This window comes from Tupaia chinensis, unplaced genomic scaffold (genome assembly GCF_000334495.1).
Source record: "Tupaia chinensis unplaced genomic scaffold, TupChi_1.0 Scaffold000185_1, whole genome shotgun sequence".
Lineage (NCBI taxonomy): Eukaryota > Metazoa > Chordata > Mammalia > Scandentia > Tupaiidae > Tupaia > Tupaia belangeri.
The window spans coordinates 217,621-244,692 of record NW_006159660.1 but is presented as its reverse complement, the minus strand read 5'-3'; the positions used below and the strand labels follow the sequence as shown (position 1 = coordinate 244,692).

The 27,072-nt window shown below is 36.9% G+C and overlaps 1 protein-coding gene across 1 annotated transcript in view; it reads left to right on the top strand.

The window, feature by feature from the left end:
* The window catches only part of CHL1 (cell adhesion molecule L1 like), a 250,099-nt gene that overhangs the window by 138,110 nt on the left and 84,917 nt on the right, over positions 1 to 27,072 (top strand). Inside the window, 3 exon segments of the mRNA XM_014587141.2 lie at positions 14,285 to 14,465; positions 20,741 to 20,846; positions 23,618 to 23,805. Of these exon segments, the coding sequence (XP_014442627.1) occupies positions 14,375 to 14,465; positions 20,741 to 20,846; positions 23,618 to 23,805 (385 nt within the window). The 5' untranslated portion in view covers positions 14,285 to 14,374.

Genomic DNA, 27,072 nt, shown 5'->3' with positions numbered 1-27,072 from the left:
TCCCAACCCCCCAAAAAAAAAAGAAAGCATCATTAGAGAGAGTTGAGGTGTTCTAGCTGCAAGGTTCAGCTACCTTTCTAACTGGAATCAGATGAAAAAAATCCTCATTGCAGGAATGAGTGGAATCTAAAGCCTGGCATACAATGAAACTGTCTGTAGGCCATAGGTTTCCTTTTTTTCTTTTAATTTGGCAGAGGGTGTGTGCACTCACTGGAGAGAGAGAGAGAGAGAGAGAGAGAGAGAGAGAAAACTCCCCCTCCCCCATGGTGAATAGCCAAATTATAATTTCATCTCCTTCATCTCTCCCTCCTTTGGAGATTTTGGGCAAGCACGTTTGCACACACACCCCGTGTATTTCTCAAGCCAACAAGTCAGGAACCCAAAATTTGTGTTCCACTATGTGGGATCTAGCTGTCTTAAACAGATCTCCTTTATTTTTATTTATTTATTTTGTTTATACCCTATTCATGCCAGGCAGTCAGGATAAACATTTCTAGTGAAACTACCCATATCTTGAACACTATTTGTTATCTGTGGGATATTCTTCTAACCTCCTTTATGGTAATTAATGAGACACCAGCCATTTTTCAAAATAAAGTTAGTGGAGTAGCCATTTCTGCCACGCTTGGCAGAGATTTATTGTAGAAGAGTTTTGATTAAAACTGTTCAAATATTGAGACTAGCAGATGTCGTAAGGTTAGGTGCTGGACTCCCACATGGCCGATAACGGTTTGAGTCCCAGCCCCGGTGACTTCAAACTCATGCTCGACATGTATGTGTACATGCTCAAAATCATGGGAGGAGAATGAAGGAAAAGGGATTGTGACATGGCCATCACCCCTGGGCGGTGATTTCTCTTTTCCTGTCTCTGTCTTTCCAGTAAGCTCTGGCACCTTAGGCAAAAAATCTCTCTGACAAACAAACAAAAACCAAAATAACTACACTTGTTACTTACATCTGCATAGCTATAGCATAGTCTGCACCAAAGCATTCTAAGGTAGATTTCAGAAAATTTAATATTTTGTTTCTGTTGTTGCTTGTCAGAACCATTAAAACCTGTGACTATATTTGCCCTAAGTAGTCACTGATAAAAATCAATGAAGTTTATTAAAAGATCTATTTTTATTAGCCTTTTTAGAATTATTACAATAAACACAGCAATGTTTAACTCGCTATTTTAAACATTCAAATGCACATTTACTTTTGTAAGTCTTTCAGAAAATTTAATTTCTGAATTGTTTTGGGTGAATGAGAAAAAAATCAATTTAGAATTTAATTGAAAAAAAATTTTTTTCAGTTTGCTGTTGGGCTCATACACTAATCAATTTAGAATTTAACTGAAAAAAAATTTTTTTTCAGTTTGCTGTTGGGCTCATACACTTAACAGAGAGAGAGTGAACGAAATCACCATGCCACAATCCCTTCTCCTCCATTCTGCCTCACAGGGCGGGCCATATCTCAGGAGGATGCTCTCTCTTTCTCTCTCTCTCTCTCTTTTTTAAGTATATGTGTTTCTTTCTTCCATGAGCGAGGGACAAAGACAGAGAGACTGACTCCCCCAACCAGGTCTTCACACCACAATCTATCCTCAGTTCCAGCCAGCCCTCAATCATGATCTATTCAGGGAATTTCTGGACTTGAACCTAGAATGTTCCCCTATGGGTCAACCTTTCAGAGCACTGCTTTACCATTGCGCCACTATTGTTCCCAAAGATGTTCTCTCTACTTGGAGAACTTACTTCCTGAAGTTATTTTTTTACAGTTTAGAAACCTGTTAAATGTTATACTTGCTTTTTCCCACATATTGCAGAAGTTTTGTTTGTTAGTTATTTTAGTAGACTTTATTTTTTTAGGTTCCTGGAAAAATTGAGCACAAGATTGAGGTTTCCGTTGTTCCTCCTATCCCAACACGTGTATAGCCTCCCTCATTATTAATATCCCCTACCAGAGCAGTGAGTTTGCTACAGTTGATGAAATTAAGTGAATGTATCAGTATTACCCCAAATCCATAGTTTGTGTTAGGGTCTGCACTTGGTGGTGTATATACTCTTGGTTTTGAAAAATGTTTTCATGCTTGTGATTGTAATATACAGAGTAGTTTCACTGCCCTATGCTCTGCTTGCTCATCCCCCCATCCCACGACTCTCTAGCAACAACTTATTTTTTTACTGTTTCTATAGTTTTTGTCTTTTCCAGAGTGTCATATAGTTGCAATAAGAGAGTACGGTATGTCTTCTTTTTCAGGTATTCTTGTTTCACTTAATAATAAGCATTTTTTTTAAGAGAGGTTTTTGCTCTAGAGCACGTGTGCTCACTGGAGAGACAGAGAGAAACAGAGACAGAAAGTGAAAATTCTTCCCTCAGAGGGATAGCCACACTGCAATCCCTTTTCTTCCATTCTCCTCTTGAGATCGTGGTCACATACGCAGATGCTCCCAGCCTGAGTTTTAAGCCACCAGCTCCAGGACTTGAATCATGTTCTACTACGTGGGAGTCCACTGATGTAACCATTATGCCATCTGCTGGTCCCAGTGCCATGTATTTAAGTTTCTTCCATGTCTTTTCATGGCTTGATAGCTCATTTTTTTTGGTTTGTTTGTTTTTGCCATAAGACTATGCACTTGCCAGAGACAGAGAGGCAAAATGAGAGATCATCCCCCAGGAGGGAAGGCCACACCACAGTCCCTTCTCCTCCATTCTCCTCTTGGGATTTTGGGCACTCGTGCAGATGTGCTTAGCACAGTTTTCAAGCTATTGGGTCTGAGACTTGAACCATGGTTAGCCATGTCAGAATCCAGTGCCTTAACCACTAGCCACATGCTGGCCCTAACAGCTTTTTTTTTTTTTTTTTAAGTACTAACTAATATTCTACTGTCTAGATGTATTATAGCTTATCCATTTACCTGCCAAAAGACATCTTGGCATCTTGGTTGCTTACAAGATGACAATTGTAAGTAAAGTTGCTATAAAACATCCATGTGCAGAATTTTGTATGGACATATGTTTAAGCTCTATTTGGTAAAAAAAAAAAAAAAAAAAAAAGGAGCACAATTACAGGATTGTACAGAAAGACTTTGTTTGTTTGTTTATTTATTTATTTATTTATTTATTTATTATTAGATAGAGATTTTTGCTATAGGGTACATGTACGTACTGGAGAGACAGAAAGAGACAGAGGGGACAGAAAGTGAGAAATCACTCCCCGGGGGATAACCACACCACAGTCTCTTCTCCATTCTCGTCTCTGAATTTTGGGCATGCACACACATGTGCCTGGTGTAAGTTTTAAGCCACCAGGTCCAGGACTCACACTGTGGTCAACTACATGGGAGCCCAGCAACATGACCATTATGCCATCTGCTGGTTCCGAGTTTGCTAAATTTTTTAAGAAGCCACCAAGTTGTCTTTAAAGTGACTGTTTAATAGTAGTGTGTATAGCCTGTCCATAATTTTTTGACCACATAATTCTCTGTTAGCTGAGTTCACTGCTAACTGCCCCCTGCATAATCTTAACATCACCTCAGGGAGAGACACCACCCTGCTCAGGATTCAGGAGGCTTAGAGGAACACAGACAAGTTTTGCTCTCTTGTGGACTTGACGGCTGAAATGCTCTAAGAATGAAACTAATGGGGGGGGGGGCAGCAGGTGTTGTCATCGTTAAGCAATGGACTCCCACATGGCCAACTGTGGTTTAACTCCCGGACCTAGGAGATTGAAACTCATGCAGGGCATGTGTGCATGTGTGCCCAAAATTCTGAGAGGAGAACAGAGGAGAAGGGATTACAGCATGGCCATCCACCCTGGGCGGTGATTTCTCACTTTCTTTCTGTGTCTTTGGCGAGCACATGTGCCGCATAGCAAAAATCTCTCTCAAAACAACAACAAAAAAGAAACTAATGGAATATGTTTGCTGACCAAGAGATATCTCCTTAGAAGATGCAAGAAATACTTATGTGGATTTATACCTAAGCAAAAAATCTACCAAGCTGTACACTTAAGTTTTATGCATTTTAGTACATCTGTACTATTCTTCCATTTTTTAGAATATTCCCTAGATGACTATCATTTTGTGAAAAATAGCTCAAAATATAACTTACATGTTTAGACATGTGATCATATTTACTGTCCCTGCAGTAAAAGGACCTTGTGGTGGTTTTCTTTCTTATCCTCGACGACCGAAGCTTTAATTTGGAAATGATTAGAGTGTAGTACTTATTAAGAATTTTGGATGTATAGGTAAACGAAGGAGGAAGCTGTAGTAATTTGTTAAATTCCTATCTAAGCTGAACCACAGTATTTTGCTACTTAATTAAATAAATGGTGTTATGAATGATATTAGTTTATCCCACATAATTATAAACTAAAGCTGACATTTTTTAATAATATTAGTTTGTTAATAATAGAATCAGCATTTCTTTGAAGTATTGTATAAGACAATACCAGCTCTAGAGGAAAGATGAATTAGCACTCTAAGCAGTCCTTTTGTCTTGTCACTCCAGTGACATGAAGCAGAGTTTGAATGGATAAGGCTATAATGTTCGGTGTTGCCTTTGTTTTCAGTGTGAAAAGCTATTAACAGTTATTTCAAGATTACTGTGTTTATGACACTTGTAAATTGATTTATGGTATTAGCCAGGCAGGTGACTGAACAAAAGCCTTTTAATTTTCTTTGTTTGTCCTTTCTCCGGTTCAAGGTGCTGAGTGATTCAGATCACACTTCAGGTTTATGGAAATGTCCTGGGCCTCCCCCAAAAGGCCTGATTTTGAATCAGGGGAATAGTTTACCCTAGCCTGACAATCACTTAAAAAGTAATTTCATAAAGGGATACTTGAGGTCAGAGGGACGGGAAGGTGATGTCCGCTCCATCATGAAACTGTCACGTGGCCTTATGGAAGACACCTGGCTTAATGCAGCTCAATGATTCTTAAGCCCTTTTAATGTGGAGAGAAAAGAAAACAGAATAATTCCAAATTCCGTCTCAGACTTTGAGTTATTTTTAGAACTGTAATTTGATGCTGGTGTCATAATAGATCCCTTCTTGCTGCTTTTACTAAATCTTGACCTATGTCAAGTTTCCTGAGTAGAAAAATGTTGCTTAGTGATTTAGTGTGCACAAAGTTAATTCCAATTTCTGGAAATTCATAGTGACTGAAACAACTTAATGCTGTTCCTTAGTGAAGAATGTCAACATGGCACCTTGATTTTGGCTGTGTCCCTTTTGTGCCTTTTTTAAAAATGGCAGATGTACTGTCAGGCATTTCTGCTCTGTGTAGTTGCTGCCATAGAATTAAGAGTTTCCAGGGCCAGGAGTTGGCATGGTGATTAAGGCACTGGATCCCACAAGGCTGACTCCATGGTTTGAGTCCTGGACCCTGTGACTGAAGAAGCACACCGGGCATGTATGCGTATATACCCAAAATCTCAAGAGAAAACTGAAAGAGAGGGATTGCCATGTGGCCAAACCCTCTAGGGTGGAATTCCTCTTTCCCGCTCTCTCTGTCACTCTCCAGTGAGCACACAAACCCTATGGAAAAATCTTTTTTAAAAAATGTTTTTTAAAACAGTGATCATAAGCATTGGCTGTTTTTTAGAAATGTGACCTGCACATGCCTGTGAATAATTACTGTGAGGAAACACCAAGGATGTGAAACATGTCACTAAGGTAGAAAACATACTATCCCCAACTAGTTGTCTTTCCAAGCTACTTTTTTTTTCTATTTACCACACTTGTCAGATTTGATTCCTTTATTTCAGGAAGAATTAGAAGACTTCTTAGTTTTCAATTCCAGCATACTAATTTGAATAATATTAGGTTGGTGCAAAACCAATTGTGTATGTTGGACTGTGTATGTTGAATCCACTAGAACTAGGCTCACACACATCTTTATTTATCAAAATAGGAATTATTACAATCAACGCACTTTTGACAACAAGAAATAAGTTTGTTTATTCCTGTAACATAAAATATTGTGCTTTGGGATTCAACAAACTCTTGGAAAGCATCTTCTGCATCCTGCTGGTTGCAGAAGCCTTTTCCCTGCAAAAAGTTGTCCAGCAGCTTGAAGAAGTAGATAGTCGGTTTGCTACAGGTCGTGAATATGGTGGAAGAGGCCAACCTTCATGGCCGAATTCATCCAACTTCTGAAGCATTGGCTGTGCGACATTCAGTCAGGTGTTGTGGAGAATTGGACCCTTTCTGTTGACCAATGCCAGCAGCAGGCATTGCAGTTTTTGCTGCCTCTCATGGATTTGCTGAGCACACTTCTCAGATGTAATGATTACCCAGGATTCAGAAAGCTGTAGTGAATCAGACCCCACCAAGCAGTGACCATAATCTGATTTTTGGTGCAAGTTTGGCTTTGCAAAGTGCTCTGAAGCTTTTTCTTCAGTCATGGAGCTGGTCATCACTGGTTGTCCAATAAAATCAGCTTTGCCTCACACATTACAATCTGATTGAGAAATGGTTTGTTGTTGTGAAGAATAAGAAAATAAATGACACTTCAAAATGATAATTCTTAACATTTGTATTCAGCTCATGAGGCACCCTCTTGTTGAGCTTTTGCACCTTTCCAGTTTGCTTCAAATGCCGATGACTGTAGAATGTTTGAGGTTGAGCTCTTCAGCAACTTCTCGTTGTAGTTGTAAGAGGATCACCTTTGATGATAGCTCTCAATCGGACATTGCCGACTTCTGAAGGGTGGCCACTACACTCCTCATCTTTAAGGCTCTCATCTCCTTTGCAAAACTTCCTGAACCGCCTCTGCACTGTACGTTAGTTAGCAGTTCCTAGGTTAAATGTAATGCTGATTTGTGAGTTCTCTCCATTGCTTTATGACCCATTTCAAACTTGAATAAGAAAAATGCTTGAATTTGATTTTGTCTAATAGCATTTCCATAGTCTAAAATACACATAAAATAAACAAGTAATGTCATTAGCAAAAAAACATAAAACAAGAAATGCACATTAAAATAACATATAACCACATTTACTCTGTAACATAAAATATTGTGCTTTGGGATTCAACAAACTCTTGGAAAGCATCTTCTGCATCCTGCTGGTTGCAGAAGCCTTTTCCCTGCAAAAAGTTGTCCAGCAGCTTGAAGAAGTAGATAGTCGGTTTGCTACAGGTCGTGAATATGGTGGAAGAGGCCAACCTTCATGGCCGAATTCATCCAACTTCTGAAGCATTGGCTGTGCGACATTCAGTCAGGTGTTGTGGAGAATTGGACCCTTTCTGTTGACCAATGCCAGCAGCAGGCATTGCAGTTTTTGCTGCCTCTCATGGATTTGCTGAGCACACTTCTCAGATGTAATGATTACCCAGGATTCAGAAAGCTGTAGTGAATCAGACCCCACCAAGCAGTGACCATAATCTGATTTTTGGTGCAAGTTTGGCTTTGCAAAGTGCTCTGAAGCTTTTTCTTCAGTCATGGAGCTGGTCATCACTGGTTGTCCAATAAAATCAGCTTTGCCTCACACATTACAATCTGATTGAGAAATGGTTTGTTGTTGTGAAGAATAAGAAAATAAATGACACTTCAAAATGATAATTCTTAACATTTGTATTCAGCTCATGAGGCACCCTCTTGTTGAGCTTTTGCACCTTTCCAGTTTGCTTCAAATGCCGATGACTGTAGAATGTTTGAGGTTGAGCTCTTCAGCAACTTCTCGTTGTAGTTGTAAGAGGATCACCTTTGATGATAGCTCTCAATCGGACATTGCCGACTTCTGAAGGGTGGCCACTACACTCCTCATCTTTAAGGCTCTCATCTCCTTTGCAAAACTTCCTGAACCGCCTCTGCACTGTACGTTAGTTAGCAGTTCCTAGGTTAAATGTAATGCTGATTTGTGAGTTCTCTCCATTGCTTTATGACCCATTTCAAACTTGAATAAGAAAAATGCTTGAATTTGATTTTGTCTAATAGCATTTCCATAGTCTAAAATACACATAAAATAAACAAGTAATGTCATTAGCAAAAAAACATAAAACAAGAAATGCACATTAAAATAACATATAACCACATTTACTTAAGAATGTGTCCAATATTAAACAGCAAATTTCAACAATGTAAAACCACAGTTACTGGCAAAAACAAAACAAAAGAGAACAATAAAATATTTACAACTAGAAAACCATAGTGTCAAAGGTTTTTAGTAAACATGGCACCATTTCCGTTAGGTTAAAAAAACAAGTAATTATTAGGGAATAATTATTATTCTGAATACATTAATAGCCAAAGATCTTTTAAATAATCTTAAAATACTATTTTTGTTCAATGCATGAGTTGAATATATATATTATATATCGATACATACACATATACACCTATAATTTGTCAAAGTGAGAATTGAGTTTTAACCCATTTTTGTCTTTTTACATTTATTAATGGAAAACAATGCATAGTTGGGGAATTAAAAATCAAAGTATGGCCCAGCCCTGTGGTCTAGTGTTAAAGGAGCAGGGGCCCCCTTGGCTAACTGTGCCACTCATGTCCTGTACCTGGCGGCTTGAGAAGCATGATCACATTGTATTAGGGGTGCTTTCTCACTCTCTCTCTTACTCTCTCTATCTCTCCACTTCTCCCATTCTCTTTCTGGTGAGTGCACATGCCCACTAAGAGGTGTTTTGTTTTTGTTTTGTTTTGTTTTTTGTTTTGTTTTGTTTTAAAAAAAAATAAATAAAAGACTCAAAGCATGGGGCCAGCTCAGTGGCACAGCAGTAATGTGCTGTTCATGCCATGTTGAACTCCTATGGGAGATCTCAGGTTTGGTTCCCCAGTTGACCTGTTCATGGGCCATGCATGCTTATAATCCTGGCCACCTGGGAAGGCTGGGGTATGGACAGGGATTATGGGGAGAGACTCCATTGAGGATGGTTCTCTTTCTCTCTCTTTCATAAAAGAAATACATAATCATTAAAACATGAAAAAATAAAAAGGCATCATGATTGTATACCAACAGCTACCAACACTCAAATAATTGTTATAAATTGGGCTTACTTTTTCTCCAGTTGGGATGTGACTTTCCAAACCCTTAAACCAATAAGAGAAAAATAGCGTTACAATATTTACTTGTGTTAAATATACAGATGGACCCTGAATTTTCTGAATCTAATTCTAACAAACAAGGTATAGATAGCCTAGTAGCCCAAGAGAGTCTTTTTCTTTTCTTTTTTTTTTTTTTTTTTTTCCTTTTTTTTTTTGTTTTAAATATATGCCAACTGGCAATCTTGTGACTTTGCCTATTTTTTCCTAGAAGAATCTCCGTACCACTCTTGGAATATTTAAGTCTGATTTCTGATTTCTGACATTTAAAATGTCTCTATGACAGAAATGTTCAAATGTTCTTCAAATTAGAATAGCCTAAAGAACCTGAGCATACACCGCCCCCCCCCCACACACACACACACACGTGGAGAGAAAACAGTTTCACGGTTATCAATATTGCATCAGTTCTTTCTGTTCTTCATGCCACGATCCCCTCCAATCTCAGCTGGCACAGATCACATATACACATGCATACACCCAGTGTGCTCAGAGAGGTCCCAGGAAGTGAACCCAGGACCTGTCCTATGGGGACCCAGTTGCATTAGCACTACACCACCACTTGCCCCCTCAATTCTTTTATTCTGTCCTTTCTAAATTAAATAGTTATTTCAGCATTGCAAACCACCACAAAAAAGATTGATTTAATAAAATTAAAAATGTATTATTTTCCCTGAATCTACTATTGCTTTGGGTGATTCTGCTGACTTTAGCCAGTCTAGAATTGACCAGCTGGTTCTGTCCCTGTGTTCAGCTAGCAGATCATCTGGGAATGGCTGGCATAGGACAGCTGTCTTTTTGCATTCTGCACCTGGCTGGCTTTGGCCAGGATGACAGGGTGACCCACCATTTGTCTGTCATCTTCCAGCAGAGTAACTCAGGCTTATTCTTGTAAAAGCTGGGCAGAGTTCCCAGAGTTAAAAGAGAGAAAGTAAAAAAAAAAGTTCAAAGAATCTTGAGTCTTGCATTCAGGACTCATCCTATTTTTTTTTTTTTTATTTTAAAGAGGTTTTTGCCTTAGGGTGCATGCATTTGCCAGAGAGATAGAGACAGTGAGAGAGAAAATGAGAAATCACTCCCGGGGGGAATGGCCTTGCTACAACCCATTTTCCTCCATTCTCCTCCTGGGGTCTTAGGCACACACACACACACACACACACACACACACACACACACACATGCACTCAGCATGAGTTTCAAGCCACTGGATCTAAGACTCGAACTCCAGTTGACCATATGGGAGCCCAGCAAGGTAACCATTACACCATCTGCTGGCCCCTGGACTCATTCTATTGTTTAAAGAATGCCAAACTTGGGAAGGAAAGAAGTCACTGCTTGAGTAAAGTTATGAAGTTATTGCACAGTGTGTACAAGAAGGGGAGAATCGAACATGTTCTTGCACTCATTCTACATTACCATCTCTCTTTTTAGAGTATTTCAAATCAGCTAATATTACTTTGCCACTAAATGCTTTAGAGAATACACTTTTATTTTTCAAATTGTCACAGTTTTATAGCCTTAATAGAAGCCACAGAAGTTAACCATTCTTTTTGGATCAAGATATTGACAGAGACCACATCCTCATTACCACCCGCATTACAATCAGTCATTACCACTGTCAGTTAATGCCATTTATTGTTCTGTGCTAATCATACTCTATCTCACTTAAGCATCTTAATGTGCTAAAGGCAAAAACCATTACTCATATTTGTAGAGACAGTGACAGAGGTTGAGTAAATGGCCCTAGGCCATAATACTCAGTGATGACTTGTACTGACTCCAATGTCTGTGATCTTATTCATTACATGTCACTTTCTCCAGTCATCTGGTCAGTAAGCCTCAGTAACTTTGCATTGTTTTTAAAGAATTATTTCATTTAACTTTATTGATTGATTGATTGATTGACTTAGATTTCACCAGAGAGAGACACAGTGAGAGAGTGAGAGGGAAAGTGAGAAAGGAAGCTTCCAGGTCCGGGACTAGAACCTCAGTCGGACATATGGGAGTAGTCCAGTTTCCTTAACAGCTATGCCACCTGCTGATCCCAGTAGCTTTGCATTTACTGAAGAGCCAGGTAGAATTGACAAAGGCCTAACCAACTCTCTTTTCCATTTCCTAATGCATAATATGAATTTAAAGGATTGAACCTTGTTTGTAAATTTCCTGCCATTGTGCTCTTTTAAAAACATCAGTGATAGGGCCAGTAGGTGGCGTAGTGGTGATGGCACTGGATTCCCATGTGGTCGACCATGGTTTGAGTCCCAGACCTGCTGGCTTGAAACTCACACTAGGTGCATAGGTGCCCAAAATCCTGAGAAGAGAATAGCAGAGAAGGGATGGTGGTATAGCCATTCCTCCTGAGGGGTGTGTGTGTGTGTGTGTGTGTGTGTGTGTGTGTGTGTGATTTCTTGCTTTCTGTTTGTCTCTCTGGTGAGTACTATGTACCCTATAGCAAAAAATCTCTCTCAAAAAAAAATTAGTGGTATATATAAGGTCACTATGTATTATCCATGATGTGTATATGTTAGAGACTTCTGTTTTAAAGAAATAGAAAGCTTCATTTCCTTATTTGTGTATTGGATGTAGTCCTATGAGATAAGCATGCTTATCCATGTTTATAATGCCTTAAAACTGATGTGTTCTTAATCTTCATCCCACTAGTCATACCGCAGATGCTGCAGCAGCCAAGAAAGGTCAATTGTTAGGACATGACACTAAGACCGTTTATTTTCTTTTGAGTTAGATAGCAGGGATGATGGTTTTCTTTCAAAGGATAAACTAGAATGGTACAAAGATTTAACCCGATTTATCCAGATTCATGAAAATTAACCATGTCCTTTGAGGATCTGAGTTAATATCATTAGCATAAGCTATTAGGCATCAGCTTTATGTGACTGGACCTCAAAAAATAGTTTAGTACTTTTTATTTTACTGTCTCATATCAGCTCCATCCTGAGTTCCAATAATTGCTTCTGTCTTTGAGTTCTGGTATTAGGCATTAAGCTCCTATTCTTTCAAGACAGATAAAGAAGAATGTAATTTTATTGCTACTTTACTATTGCCAAACAGAATTACTAAACAGTGTGCCCTTTACACATTCTGACAGGGAAATGAAGACTGACTTTCCCTCTTTAATCTGAAAGCTATTTAAGGACTTGTGTCATTGCCTAATGGTGTCATTTTTGTAGGGGGTCACATTTTAACTTCCAGTAATTTTCATGATACAGTCTGTAAATGTTCAAGTCCAGGTAAATTGAAGCTGCTTCAGGCAAAGAAAAAGTCATATGTAAAATTAGCCTTTATCCATATTCTGGAAACTGATGATGTCTCTTAATATCTAGTCTTATTTTAAGGCAGGAGTTCAATATGCCATCCTTTTATGGGAGAAAATTGCTTGGGTCACAACCATGTACTTAAGACCATTTAAACTCCAAGAGTTAGATCACCACTATCAAGTAATTAGTATCTATCAGCTATTTTACTACAGCAATTAGAGATTGTAGAACTCAATAGACTAAATTGAGAAACTAATTGAAACTGAGCCTATCTGACTGTCTAGTATTTGTATTCCCCATTTCAGGTTAGGATGGTATATGATATTAACCTGGAAATCAGATCTCTTACTAGCATCGTGGTTTTGAAACCTTGCTTCTTACAAACAGAGGCGACTCATTAAACACATACATAACATACCCTTAAAGCAATCAGAATTTTTAATCAAGCAGAGTATTAAATAATGGATTGAAGGTAAAGACTGACATGTAACTATAAACAATGAACTTAGATGACTATTATTAAATTGTTTCAGAAGAGAGAAGGAAGAAGAAAATTCAAAAGACAAGGCAAGACTTTTTATCTAGTCTGGGAGACACTTGTCTCTCAGCTCAGTTTCTGTAGTGTAAGTTAGTGCTGTGCTCTTCATAATAAAAACATTTTTTCCTACAGTTAATTTTGTTGATTAAAATAATCTCAAGAAAGTGGGTATCAATTAACATAGTGACACACTTGAAAATACTTTTAATTGCCCATGTGTTACTCTGTTACTTTAGAAAATATTCTGAAATGAACAAGAATATATATTTCAAGTATCTGTTTTACAGATGAGACCATTGATATCAGACAAAGTAGAATAATGCTATAACTCCAATTCATAACCTTTTTTTTCCAAGGAGAGTAGTAGACAAAAGTATTTTCCTTTGTCATCAATATAACTTTTTTCACAATAACATATAAATGGGATTGCTGTCTTTTAAGACTCACCGAATTATAAAACCAAATAATAGCATTAGTTACTACTTCAAATTTGACCTACCCATACACATATGTGAAATACAAAAGTTCATAACCTCTTGAGATTCAACTTGAAATAAAATAAAAAAGCCAAAATACTTGCAATTTAATATAATGTTTTGTCTGTCTCTGTCTTCACTGATGTTTTTTAAAATCAATTCTAAATGAACAAATAGTGCAATTGATTTTTTTAGGGGAAAAAAGTACATACCTGAAAGACTGATTTTCACATTTTGTACCAAATTATTGTATCATCATTTTTTAAAAAAACATGATAAACAATTGAGATGTCTATTACCACAATATTTCAGAAAAAAATAAAATATTAAGAGAAAGAAAAGAAAAATTGAGGTTTTAATCCTTATACTGCTTCTTTAAACTTTGGAGTGAAGAAATATTCTGCTTAAATGGAAACCAAATCGCATTGCTATTGTCTGCATGAACCAAACCCACATTTGTAAATTTTTATTAAAGTGACAGGTCCGTATCCATTTGCTCTTTAATTTTCTTTTCCCCATAGCTGGATGCTGGAACTATGTGTCTTCTAGAAAAATAAAAGATTTAAATTTGTGATCCTTATTAATGACTCAAATAGGGTTAGATAATTGACATAAAGAACTGATTAAAAATTGGCCACTTTTTGAATACAATTAACTAAATTAACTAATTCTCATAGTTATTGGTACTCAGGGTGCTAGAGAGCCATTCAAGTAAATCTTCCTCTGACTTACGAATGTGGGCCGTTGAAATGGCTTATGGTTTATAATATAGCCTAGATGAACTGTCACTTACTTGAACAATAAAGAGGGAAAACTAAACATATTTTTATGGAATCATTAGAGAAAAGTTTCATAAATATTACTGCTGAACAGAAAAATATGTTTCATTTCAGTTATGTTGACATTTTACTGTATATGAACTAATATATATTTTTTTTCATTTTCCAGGTTTACCACATTTCCCTCCATTTTAAACCAAAAGGAAAAGGAGACATTAACATTTCCATTTTTTCTGGGTTGTCTCCTTCCTGAAGAGCAATGGAGACACTTTTAAGGGGAAGAGGATTAATCTTATCTCTAATTTTCCTTCTGTTAAAATTCTCAACAGCGATTGAAATACCACTATCAGGTAAGATGATGATGTTTGATACCTATTTATGGGATTTCATATTTGCACTTTGTTTTTTTTTTTTAGCAGAATACTGTGGGTTGAGGATGTGACTTTTCTACGGCATTTCTTCGTATTTTTCACCAATCTGTTATCAGAATTCATGTCTATCTTTTCTGTTTCTGGGCGTCCAATATTTGGCTGCTGCAATTACTTGGAGGTGAAGGCATTTTGCTTCTTATGCAAACTTGACGTGCAACGGAAGCCATCACCTAGAGACATGGTGGTATTTTGCTGTATGTCCAAGATAGCTGAAACCCTACAGCTTTTACTTTTGTATACTGAGGTTAGTTTATTTTAGGTAGAATCATGATCTTTAAGCTACTGACACTTAACCAATATGACAAAGAGAAACTGAGTAAACTTTCTGTCCTTTTTCAAAATGATTAAATATTTAAGAATGAAAACAAATTAGGCAAATGACAAAAACCATTCTACAATGAAAAATGTAGGATGATGTCAATTCTCAAAATCTGAAGTCTAATGAGTTCATTTTAAGAGGTGAGTCACTGGTCTTACGAATATATCTTAACATAGATTGGTAAAAATAGATGCAGATTTTTAACCATGTTGAATTAGTTTGAATGATTTATAACAATTAATTCTGTAAAATAACATATCTGTAAACACGGTTGATGTAATATTGGGTTGGAAAGTCATGGTGCATTTTGCATAGAAAAACAGGAAAAGTGTGTCATGACTTTTCCTATGACCCAACAGTATATCAAGTATGAAATAGAGGAATCTAGAAAAAAATTTCACATGTGTTATAAGCACTTGGAATATAACAGACCCTTGAGAGACTATTTAGATACTTTTGTATATATAATCCCCATTGTTTTTCCATATATAATTAGGGAGAAATTAAGTTCAAGTATAGCCCCTATTGTTTCTTCCATATATATTTTGAAGAGTTATAAAATAAGAGGCACTGGTTCTCTATTAGAATCTCAGCATGGGAAATGATTTTTGTACATTGTAGAGAAAAAGTCTTGACTTTAGAAAGTTTACTAAACGTTTGACAAGTACTAACACTGGACTGGCACTTTCTTTTTGAGGTACTTTGGCAGGCTGAATGTAAGCAGAGAAGAAAATAATTCTCTATAAACAAGAAAGGAAATAACCCTCTAATTGTATAATATAATGTGTTTCAATATTTTATTTTATTTATTTATTTGTGAGATTCTTGCTATAGGGCTTGTGTGCTCACCGGAGAGACAGACAGAAAGCGAGAAATCACTCCCAGGGGATGGCCACTCTGTAATTTCTTCTCCTGCATTCTCCTCTTGGAATTTCTGGCATGCACACACTCATGCCTGGTGTGAGTTTTAAACTGCCAGGTTTGGGAATCAAACCATGGTCGACTACTTGGGACTCCAGGGACATAACCATTATGCCATCTGTTGGTACCCACATAATGTGTTTTAAAACTGTTTCTGAGGTCCACTTCAAATTACTTGATGTAGTAGTTTCACATCACAGGCTTTGGTAAGCCCTGCAATTGGTAGTTTATCCCACCCAAGCCCAAGTATGAATCGCTTCACTATCCTTAACAGATGGCTAAGCCCCCGTTTCAGTCTTCCCCTTTCTTAAGAAATTCCATTCATTGGTCCTACAGATATTCAAATTCAAAATTCTCTTTATGCTTAGACGAAATCTTCCAGCACACAATAAACACATTTTATCACTAACTAGCCCAGTTCTAGAAATTCTGATCAAGAGGATGAAGTACTTTCACTTTAATGGATTCTTTCGGTTTGAGAAGGCAATGCCAAGTTAAGAGCAATGTTCTTGGTGATCCTGGGGAAAAGCATTAATAATTTCCCATTTCCTTCCCAGTAGCAACAAAGATGGTATTGAATTTCTAATTTAGATTCCTGACCTTATTCTCTGCATACACACATAAATTTTATCATTTTTCACACTGTTCATCACTGGTGAAGGATGTAAAATTTTGTATTAATCCATAGCACACATTTTTATTCTGGCTGTCTCAGTTACTTATGCATTTCCAGGATGTAATGTCCTTAGACAACAATTGTTATAAAATATTAATGACACGTTTTTGGAACAACAGAATATTATCCATTTATTTTAGTTCTCCAGAGCACTCACTAGTAAATGCAACTAAGGCAGGTATCCAATTTGAATGTCAACGAGTCTGCTGTCTCTGTAATTGGCCTAATTATAGAGGAAAGGATTTATAATGTAGAATATATATTCTTATAAACACCCAGAGGTTATTAGCTGCATTCCCTGAATAATTAGCTATGGCTGAGCCTTTACAACCTTAGCAAATTTAAGAAAGAATAATGTTCTAATAAACAAGTTGTTCGCAAGTTATTAGCTGATATCTGAGGGACTGTTGCCATTGTGCATCATCCCTCACCACTTACATCTGTAATAAAATTTAAATAATATGAATTTGCAATCAGTTCCAGACCTGCTCTGCTTAGAAATGGTGGTAATCTGTAACAAGGTAAATGTCAATGGCGGCATGGAGGTGTTTTGCATATTACCAACATTTTTATGCCTATCCAATGTGAATAAGATGGAACTTGAACCAATGTTCATAAGGTAGTAGAATTCACTTGTCAGGTTTATCAGGCAGAAGTAAAGTAAATGTAATTTTAGCATGTAAAAAGATACTCAGTCATTATTTGAGGCTGGCTGTCAATGCTCAAAATGTGGTTCATGGAGACTTCTCAGGGTCCCAGAGACACATTCAGTCCATGAGATCAAACTGTTGTCACATAGGACTGAGATGTCATTTTTTCCTTTGTCACTGTGTTGTCATTTGCACTGATGGTACATCAGCAGTGTGGTGTAGCTGCTGCTGCCTGAGTGCAGACGAAGACACTGGCAACAAACTTCACCACTATTCATGGAATTCTTCATGGTCTCACATTCACAGCAAAAACCCAACATAAAAAGCAAGAACTTTGCTTAATGTTGTTAATGTTAAACATTATTAATTTTATTATTTCTCTCATCTTGAATATGTTCTTGTTGATATTGGTATGATTGTCCATATTCGTTGATCCAATCAAGGAAGAGCTTGATCTGCAAACTAGACATCATTTTTACTTGAAAAGTAGTACCAACAAAGGGAACCAGCAGTTAGCGTAATGGCTATGTGGCTGGATTCCCACATAGTCGACCACGGTTCAAGTCCTGGACCTGGTGGCTTAAAACTCATGCCCAGCGCGTGTGCGTGCGTGCCCAAGATCTCGGGAGGAGAATGGAGGAGAAGGGATTGCGGCGTGACCATCCCCTCTGGGGGGTGATTTCTTGCTTTCTATCTCTATGTCTCTCTCTGTCTGTCTGGCAAATGCACACGCCCTGTAGCGAAAACCTCTCCAAAAAAAGAAAAAATTAGTACCGACAAATAGATGATGATAGCTCAGATGAGTGTATTTCCCCAGAGGTGGGTGTTTTCCCCGAAGTGAACCAAATAAGCCCACCACTCCAAGATAACAAACAACCCACAATATACATTTAAGAAGTTTCTCATTAGATCCATGGTAATATTAATAAGTGCAAATTTCTGGTATTTTATAATGAAATATGTCAACATTTATAAGATCTGCATAACTTTGTGAAGCAATATTTTTTTCTAAATGACATTGCATATTACGAATTATGCATGGATTTTAAAAAGAAGAGCATAGGTAAAACAGTTTAATGAAACAGGATGAAAAGTTTATAAATAGGTTTCATATTTGACATTGAAATAACATTTAAAAAACTATTTGTTGGAGCCAGCAGGTGGCATGGTGGTTGAGGTACTGGACTCCAACCTGGTCAACTATGGTTCAAATCTCATACTTGGCGGTTTAATTTCTCACTTTCTCTTTTTCTCTCTCTCTTTCTCATCAAATTAAAAAATAATAAATAGAAATAAAATAAATAATTATTTTAAAAATTTGTTGAGTTTTTTTTTGTTTTTTTTTGTTTTTTTTTGTTTTGTTTTGTTTTTGTTTTTGTTTTACCTCCTATAGGACATATTCACTCACCAGAGAGAAGGAAAGTGAGAAATCACCTCCTAGCAGGGATGGCCATGCCACAATCCCACCTTCTCCATTCTGCTACTGGGATTTTGACACACACTTGAGTGTGCCCAGCCTGATTTCCAAGCCTCCAGGTCTGGGACTTGAACTATGTGGGAGTCCAGTTCCTTTACCACCATACTGCCTGTTGGCCCTCTTAATGGAGATTTTAAAATCTATACCAAAGTAGGAATGTTCAATTTAAAAAATACTGAGCATTCATCAGGATAGAGCTTTACATACATCGTGATCTGTGTCCCATGTAAAAACTCAATTTAAGTTTGTATTTTCAGTATTAGTACATTTATTTTACAATCACAATACGAACTGCATTCTAGCTACTAAATGAGAAGTGAAGTCCCCCTTTTTTAAAACTTTTCTTTTTCTTGGTGGTTACTTAACTTTCCAAACACTAACAGAGTTTGTCACAAGATGATGGGATACTCGAATGTGAAGATTCTATTAACCCACATTATGTATTAGCTATTATTTTGCTTTAAATAATTAGTAGATTAAATTCTATAAGAAAAAAGGAAACAAAGCGAACATCATGTTCTCAATAGAGAAGTGAGAAAAAGATATAAACGAAAAATGTGTAAGTGGGAAGTGACAAATACTATACAAGCTCATAGAAAATCATTTACTGGGACCAGCAAATGGCATGGTGGTTAAGGCACTGGATTCCCACATGGCTGACTGCAGTCCTGAACCTGGCAGCTTTCTTTCTAACTTTCTCTGTCTTTCTTTCTCTGGTGAGTGCACATAATATATAGCAAATTAAAAGTAATAACAATAATTAAAACTTAAAGAAATTATTAACAAAATAATTAAACATTGAAGAACATAATTCAATGGGTGGTATTTTTTCTTCTAATAATTAATAAAATATTTTATATTCAAATGCTAGTGTTCAGTGGTGCCAAAGATATGGAAAACCAATCTCCTTGTGTTCTTTGTGGTAAATGCCCTGGTGAAATGAAATTTGTGTTGATCCAGAGCTATTACCATTTCTGTCCAGGCCTGGAAATTTATTATAAATTTAAAGACAAAAAATCTAAATGCTCAAGAATGTCTATTGAAGTACATGTTACCTGGAAGAACAAAATGGAAACCAATCTAATGTCCAAGAGTATTGCGTTGTTGGAAAAGTCATGACATCAAAAATGCATCATAACTGACAACCCAATAGCAGAATTATTCAATAAGTTATAGCATACCTGTAGAATGAAATAATGAAAAACAGTAATTACAATATAATGCTGACATGGAAGCTTAGAAAACTATAAACTGAACTTTCAAAATAACTAAACTAAAATTCCATATGCATGTCAACATAGATGAATGTCAACAATATAAAAGATAGACATTTTATTTAGTTAGTTAGTTTCTGCTATAGGGCACCTGCACTTGCAAGACAGAAACAGAGAGTTTTGACCACACCATAATCCTTTTTTCTCCATTCTTCTCCTGAGATTTTGGGCACACATGCACATATGCCCAAAAGCTGCTTGGTTAGCCTTATGGATCCATATATCTTAACCTTCATGCTACCTGCTGGCCTGAGGGAAAAAAATAGATATTTTAAAGGTGTTATGGTATGGATTTTTTTTTTTTCTGCTTTAAGAATTGTTACATTATTCTTGGTTTAAATAAAAATAGCATATATGCCAACATGAATTGATGGCAGGTAAGCGTGTTCCTTAGAAGTAAATACATGTTGGGAACCAGCAGTTAGCATAATGGCTATGTCACTGGACTCCCACGTAGTCGACCGCGATTTGCATCCCTGACCGGTGGCTTAAAACGGACACTGGGCACGTGTGGGTACGTGCCCAAGATCCCGAGAGGAGAATGGAGGAGAAGGGATTGCAGCGTGACCATCCCCCCTGGGGGTGATTTCTCGCTTTCTGTCTCTATGTCTCTCTCTGTCTGTCTGGCGAGCACATGCACCCTATAGCAAAAATCTCTCCAAAAAAAAAAAAAAAAAAGAAGAAGTAAATGCATGTTGAAAAGAGAAAAAAAAATAATGAAAAATTAAAAAAGAGGGAACCAGATTTGTTCCATGAGTTTCACTCTTGTCCTTTTACTTATTAATATAGAAAGCATATTTTAAGTCTTTCTGTGATAGCTAAATTTATTTTACACTGCTTTTGAAGCGTGTTTTTAAGTACATACTTCAACATTCAGTTCAACAGGTTCCAACGATCACCAAACAGTCAAAAGTGCAAGTCGCCTTTCCCTTCGATGAATATTTTCAAATTGAATGTGAAGCTAAAGGAAACCCAGAGCCAACGTGAGTATTTCTTCCAACCAAATAATTTTTTTAAATGCATATTGTACTTTATACTGCTGTTTACTCTATCTGTGAGAAGCTTGAACTGCAAGTCTACATATGATTGAAGCTAAAGGTTTCTGAATGAATAATCAAGTTTGTAAAAATTATGTTTGGTTATTTTGCACATTATTCTGCTAGTTGAATTTATTTTTATCATAAAATAAGATGTTTTATGTTAGATACTTAAAGTAGTCTTTGGAACAGTGAAAATATTCAATAATATTTTACAACACAGGTAAAAGTTAGATCCTTTTTCCACTTGTGAAAGATAGTATTTATTAAGCTAAAGTTATTTAAATATACATTTATACATAATATTCTATACATATTAATTATTATAAACATTTAAATTTGACATGTCTTATTTTGTGTACATGTGTGCCCAAAATCCCAAGAGGAGAATGGAAGAGATGGGATTGTGGCATGGCCATGCCCCTGGGGGTGTGATTTCTCACTTTCTGGCTCTCTGGCTCTCTAGTGAGTGCACGCACCCTATAGCAAAAACTTCTCTAAAAAAACAAAAAACAAAAACAAAAAACCCCAAGTGATTCTAAAATGAAACGGCAAGCAATTTACTTTTGTTAATCTGCCTGATTGTTTTACAGCCATTAAAAAAGATAAATATTTAACAAAAATTTAACATTAAATAGTATCATGACTGACTTTATTAGTGCCTGATAATCTGATATTTTAAAAATTATTTTTAGTAAGTAAATAATACCTTAAATTATTATTATTATTATTAGTTTGCCATAGGGCATATTTGCTTGCTGGAGAGAAAGAGAGAGAGAGAGAGAGAGAGAGACATAAAGATAGAGAGGGAAGGTGAGAAATCACCCTCCATTGGGGATGGTCACACCACAGTCCCTTCTCCTTTCTTTTCTTGGGATTTTTGGAATGCGTGTACGCATGAGATTTTCAAGCCACTGGGTCTAGGACTTGAATGGCCATGTGGGAATCCAGCACCTTAATCACTACACCACCTGCCAGCCCCAAATGATCATTATTTCTATATTTTCCCAACTGGAACATATTCCATCATTGTGTGTTAATATGAATAGAATGACAATGGTTTGGAAGAGGATCTATTCAATCAATATCATATATATTAATATTAATTAACATGTCAAAATTTACCATATAACCATTACCAATAAAACTTAAAACACAAGAGAGAGTAGTAAAATAAATTGTACGAGAGTGGGATGACAGGTATCCTCTTAATTAGTATCATATCTCATAAAGGTCTCTAATTTCTACTGGAAGAATGAGCAGATAAATTAATTTAAGATTATGACATCCTGAAATATACCAAATTTACACAAGTCTCTTTTTTTTTTTTTAAGATTTTTTTTCGTAGGGCGGATATACTCACCAGAGAGAGAGAGAGGGAAAGTGAAAAATCACATCTTGGGGGCAATAGCCACACCCAAATCCCTTCTCCATTCTCCTTTCAGGATTTTGGGAATGCACGCACATGCTTCCAGAGTGTTTCTCAGGCCCCAGGATCTGGGACTGCAACTGTAGAGTCTGCCATGTGGGATCCAGCACAGTAATCACCACACCACCTTCTGGCCCCACACAGCTGACTAAAATCTTATTGAGAAGTCTTTGGTCTATGAGATTGATAAAGATTAAAAAAGAATTTTTACATCATTGTCTGTAGAGCTGACAGTCTTGCATATATTGAAATAAGGATTTCACTGTGTATTTTTTTCTGTAATTCAATTGTACCTTTATTAAAAGCTGTAAAAATTATTTTATTATCAATTAATCTCATTTTGAAGGAATTGGCCTGAAGAAATATTTGGATGTATATCAAAAAATAGATATGTAGGGTTGTTTATCATGATGTGATTCATAAAAGGGAATACTATCAAAATGGGTAAGTGATTTTAAAATAACAGTATGGTAGAAAATAATTTGTAGTCATAAATTGTCCCTAATCACTGAAAAATTCAATTGGTAAAATTACATATTTGATGTGGTCTCAAATATGTGACAAATAAGTGGAAATATGATCAAATTTAGTAGTATGTGCTTCTGTGTTTTGGATTTTGCATGAGTTTTTTACACACACATGCACACACATATACAAATAATAAGGTTTCTTTTTTTTTTTGAGAGGTTTTCACTATAGGGCATGTGCGCTTGCCAGACAGACAGAGAGAGACAGAGAGACAGAAAGTGAAAAAATCACCCCCCAGGGGGGGATGGTCACGCCGCAATCCCTTCTCCTCCATTATCCTCTCGGTATCCTGGGCACACACGCACACACGCCCAGCGTGAATTTTAAGCAACTGGGTCTGGGACGCGAACCACGGTCGACTACGTGGGAGTCCAGTGACAGAGCCATTACGCTAACTGCTGGTCCCCAAAATAATATGCATTATATTAGTTATAGTCTCTAAGATATTAGTAACAACCCTGAATTATCTAATTAGGGAAGTTTATTTTTTTGTGGGGGGAAATTAAGAAATAATTTTACTTAGAAAAAGAAATAGAACAAAAAGTACTTTCAGTTGTATTTTTCTCATTTACAAAGCTTTTTTTTTATGGATTATAAAATTTCCCAGAATCCTTATTTGTATTCTATCGTATTTCACTAAATATATTTTTAGGCAATAAAATATCTTGGTTTTGCCATTTTTGTGTATTTGATTATATATATTTAAAGTTAAGGAATGTTATGATTTTTCAGAATTATTAAGTTTAGTTTTATCTTACAGATTTAGATGGACTAAGGATGACAAGCCTTTTGATCTCTCTGATCCTCGGATAATTACATCTAACAATTCAGGGACATTCAAGATCCCTAATGAAGGGCATATATCTCACTTTCAAGGGAAATACCGTTGCTTGGCTTCTAATAAACTGGGAATCGCTATGTCAGAAGAAATAGAATTTATAGTTCCAAGTAAGTCATACAATGGGGATTTCATTTAAAAAATGTCTTAGTGAAGTTTTAAATAGAACTTATAATGGATTATAATGAAATAAAGTATCAGGAATTTAATCAGCTTATATATGTCAAATTTTATTTATGAGAGAAATTCTTTCTAGGCTTTGATACTTAAAATTGGAGGATCTTAAATAGTAACAAAGTTTTTTTGTGTGTGTTTCAGTAACTTTGTATCTAACTCGGGGAGGAGGGGGGGAGGGAGTAACATCTCCTTGCCTCCGATGGTGGGGTTTCAGTTACATATGTTATTATTCAGATTTGGCTAAATTAAACCTTGTAACAGGTAAATGGTTTCAAAACCCCTGTGTCAACACAGAATTATTCCTTGATTATGTAGGTTTCTGTGGGTCTTACACCTCTTCAGACTAACTGTTCTTGTTGTAGCTTCCTTTTTGATCCAAGCTGATGGGGACACTGTCATACTCTGGTTGCTTCATGTGAATGTGCCACCTTAGTCAAAGAGCCCGGGACAGAGAACTCGCAAAATTGTATGGAGTTTCTTAAATGCTTCCAATGAGAAGTTCCACTTCTACTCCAAATTTGTCAGATGGGATAAAACAAGTTGCCTAAGATAGATTAAGCCCCACCTAACTTCAGTTGTATAAATACCCATCCGGAAAGGAGAATCATCTATTGGTAATGTTTACTATAAATTAAAATCCTGGAGGGGCCAGCAGGTGGCGTGGTGGTTGAGTGCTAGATTCTCACATGGCAAACCACAGTTTGAATCCTGGACATGGGAGTTTTCCTTTTTAACTTTCTCTCTCTCTCCCCTCCCTCTCCCTCTCTCTCCTTCCAGTCAAATTAAAAATAACAATAATAACAAATAATATTTTATAAATTAATAAATTAATTAAAATCCTGGAAAACTGTAAAATATTTTGCCTGTGCTCCTGCCCTGCCCCCCAGTAGTAAACTGGATTCCAGATCAACTACAATTCGAGTTCTGGACCAGTGGCTTGAGAAACATGCTGGGCACATGTGAATGCGTGCCCAAAATCCTGATAGGAGAGAGAAATGGAGAAGATGTTGCAGCCTGGCCATTTCACATGGGGGATATTTTCTTACATTCCTTCTCTGTGTTTCTCTCCTTTAGTGCACATGCCCTACAGCAAATTTAAAAAAATATATCATTATTAAGGCTGTTATTTATCAATAATTGTCACTGAGAGTAGTTTACTTCACCATTAGCATATCTGACCTCTGAGCATGACCTATCTGATGACCACCTTCCATATTTGGTCATTTAATTTTCTGATCTTAAAGTATCCAACATCACAGAATTCTAAGCAAAGCCTTTACAGGGTAAATCCTCATGTGTAAAACTGTCATTAGTTTCTTCTTTTAGAGCCCCAGACACTGAGAGAATTCAAAGGAAGTCCTACACCTTGCAGGATATGCACACTGGATTCTGGGGGGACAGACGTATACCAACTTGAGAAAAACAAAGAAGGAAAAATCCTTCTTCTGGAAGTCGGGAGAGAGCATTGTATGAGATTGTTCAAAAGTCTTAGTGTAATTTTAGAAAGGAGGGAATATAAATCAAATTTATTTTACTAGGCAGAGAATGCATATTAAAATTTACAGAACAATTACACAAAAAGTATAGAAAAAAGTAAATGGTAATCAAACTGTGTGGTTCATGGAAAGGGAAGAACAAAGTAATAAAAGTGAGAAAAAGAGAGAAAGAGAGAACGTAGAAATAAATCTAAACATAGCACAACAATGCTAAAAGTCAGGGTTGGAGGGTGGTGCAAGGGGAAAGCAGAGCTCTGGGAGGCTGAATCACTTTGCGAGGTTCTAGATTTGCACTCAGCGACCTCTCGGACTGCACTGGGCACCTGGGTGCCCATGATCCTGGGCTGGCTGAGTGTGGGGGCAGATTGCATCAAGACTGTGGAGGGTACTGTCTGTCTGTCTTTCTGTCTGTCTCTCTATCTCACTCATGGAAGACATAAATAAGTAGAAAAGACAGACTAAAAATGAAAGACCACTAGCTGACATGGAGGTGAAAGTGTTGGATCCCACATGGCTGGCTGAACTGTTGGAATCCTGGACCTAGCGGCTTGCAAATCTTGCCGGAGTGTGTGTATATGTGCCCAGAAATTCCAAGAGGAAAATGTAGGAGAAGGGATTTGGGAGTAGCTATCCCCCCCTTGGTGGAGGTGCATGATTGTTCACTTTTTCTCCCTCTCTGGAGAGCACATGTACTCTATTACAAATAAATAAATAAAATAAAAGAGAATAAATGCTCAAAGGTTTTTTTTTTTTTAAAGGAGCTATAAACTTTATATACTATAACATTGAAATGATAAAAAGGCAGGGTTGTTAACACTGAAAAGACGGGGGAACCAGCAGATGACTTAATCGCTACGTCACTGCACTCCGACAGTCGACTGCTGTTCGAGTCCCGGACCTGGTGGCATAAAACTCACACAGGACACAAATGTGTGAGTGGTCAAAATACCCAGAGGAGAATAGAGAAGGGATTGCGGTGTTGTCATCCCCTCAGCGGGGAAGGGCGGTGATTTCTTGCTTTCTATCTCTCTGGCAAGCGCACATGGCCTATCATGAAAATCCTTCTAAAAAAAAAAAATCTTGAAGAGTTGTTAAAAAGTAGATATGAGTATATTGGGATCAGTCAAAGTAGACTTTAAAAAAAACAAGTCTGAATATTAATTCACTAGGCATACATTGTATTATTGAAATGTATGAAGCAAAAATAGGACTACAGGGAGAAATGGACAAATCTATGGTAATAAGATATTAATATATCTCTTTCAATTATTTGGTACCCAGTTATATGCTCCAGCTAATGAGCATGTACAAAGTATCACACCTAAAGCCACAGAATGCAGGACCAGCAGATGGCATAGTTGTAACATTGCTGGACTCCCATATGGTCAACTGTGGTTTGAGTCCTGGACTCGGTGGCTTCAAAATCATGCCAGGCACATATGTATGTGTGCCCAAGATCCGAGGAGGAGAATGAAGGAGCAGGAATTGTGGCATGGCCATTTCCCCTGGGGGATGATTTCTCAGTTTTCCTCTCACTGTGTCTGTCTGTCTGTCTGTCTCTCTCTCTCTGGTGAGCATATGCCCCCTCAGGCAAAAATCTCAAGAGAGAGAGAGAGAGAGAGATACTACAGAATGTGCTATTTTGCACACAGAGAAAAAATTATATTTGATTACCTATTGAGATAAGAAATATAATTAAAATGC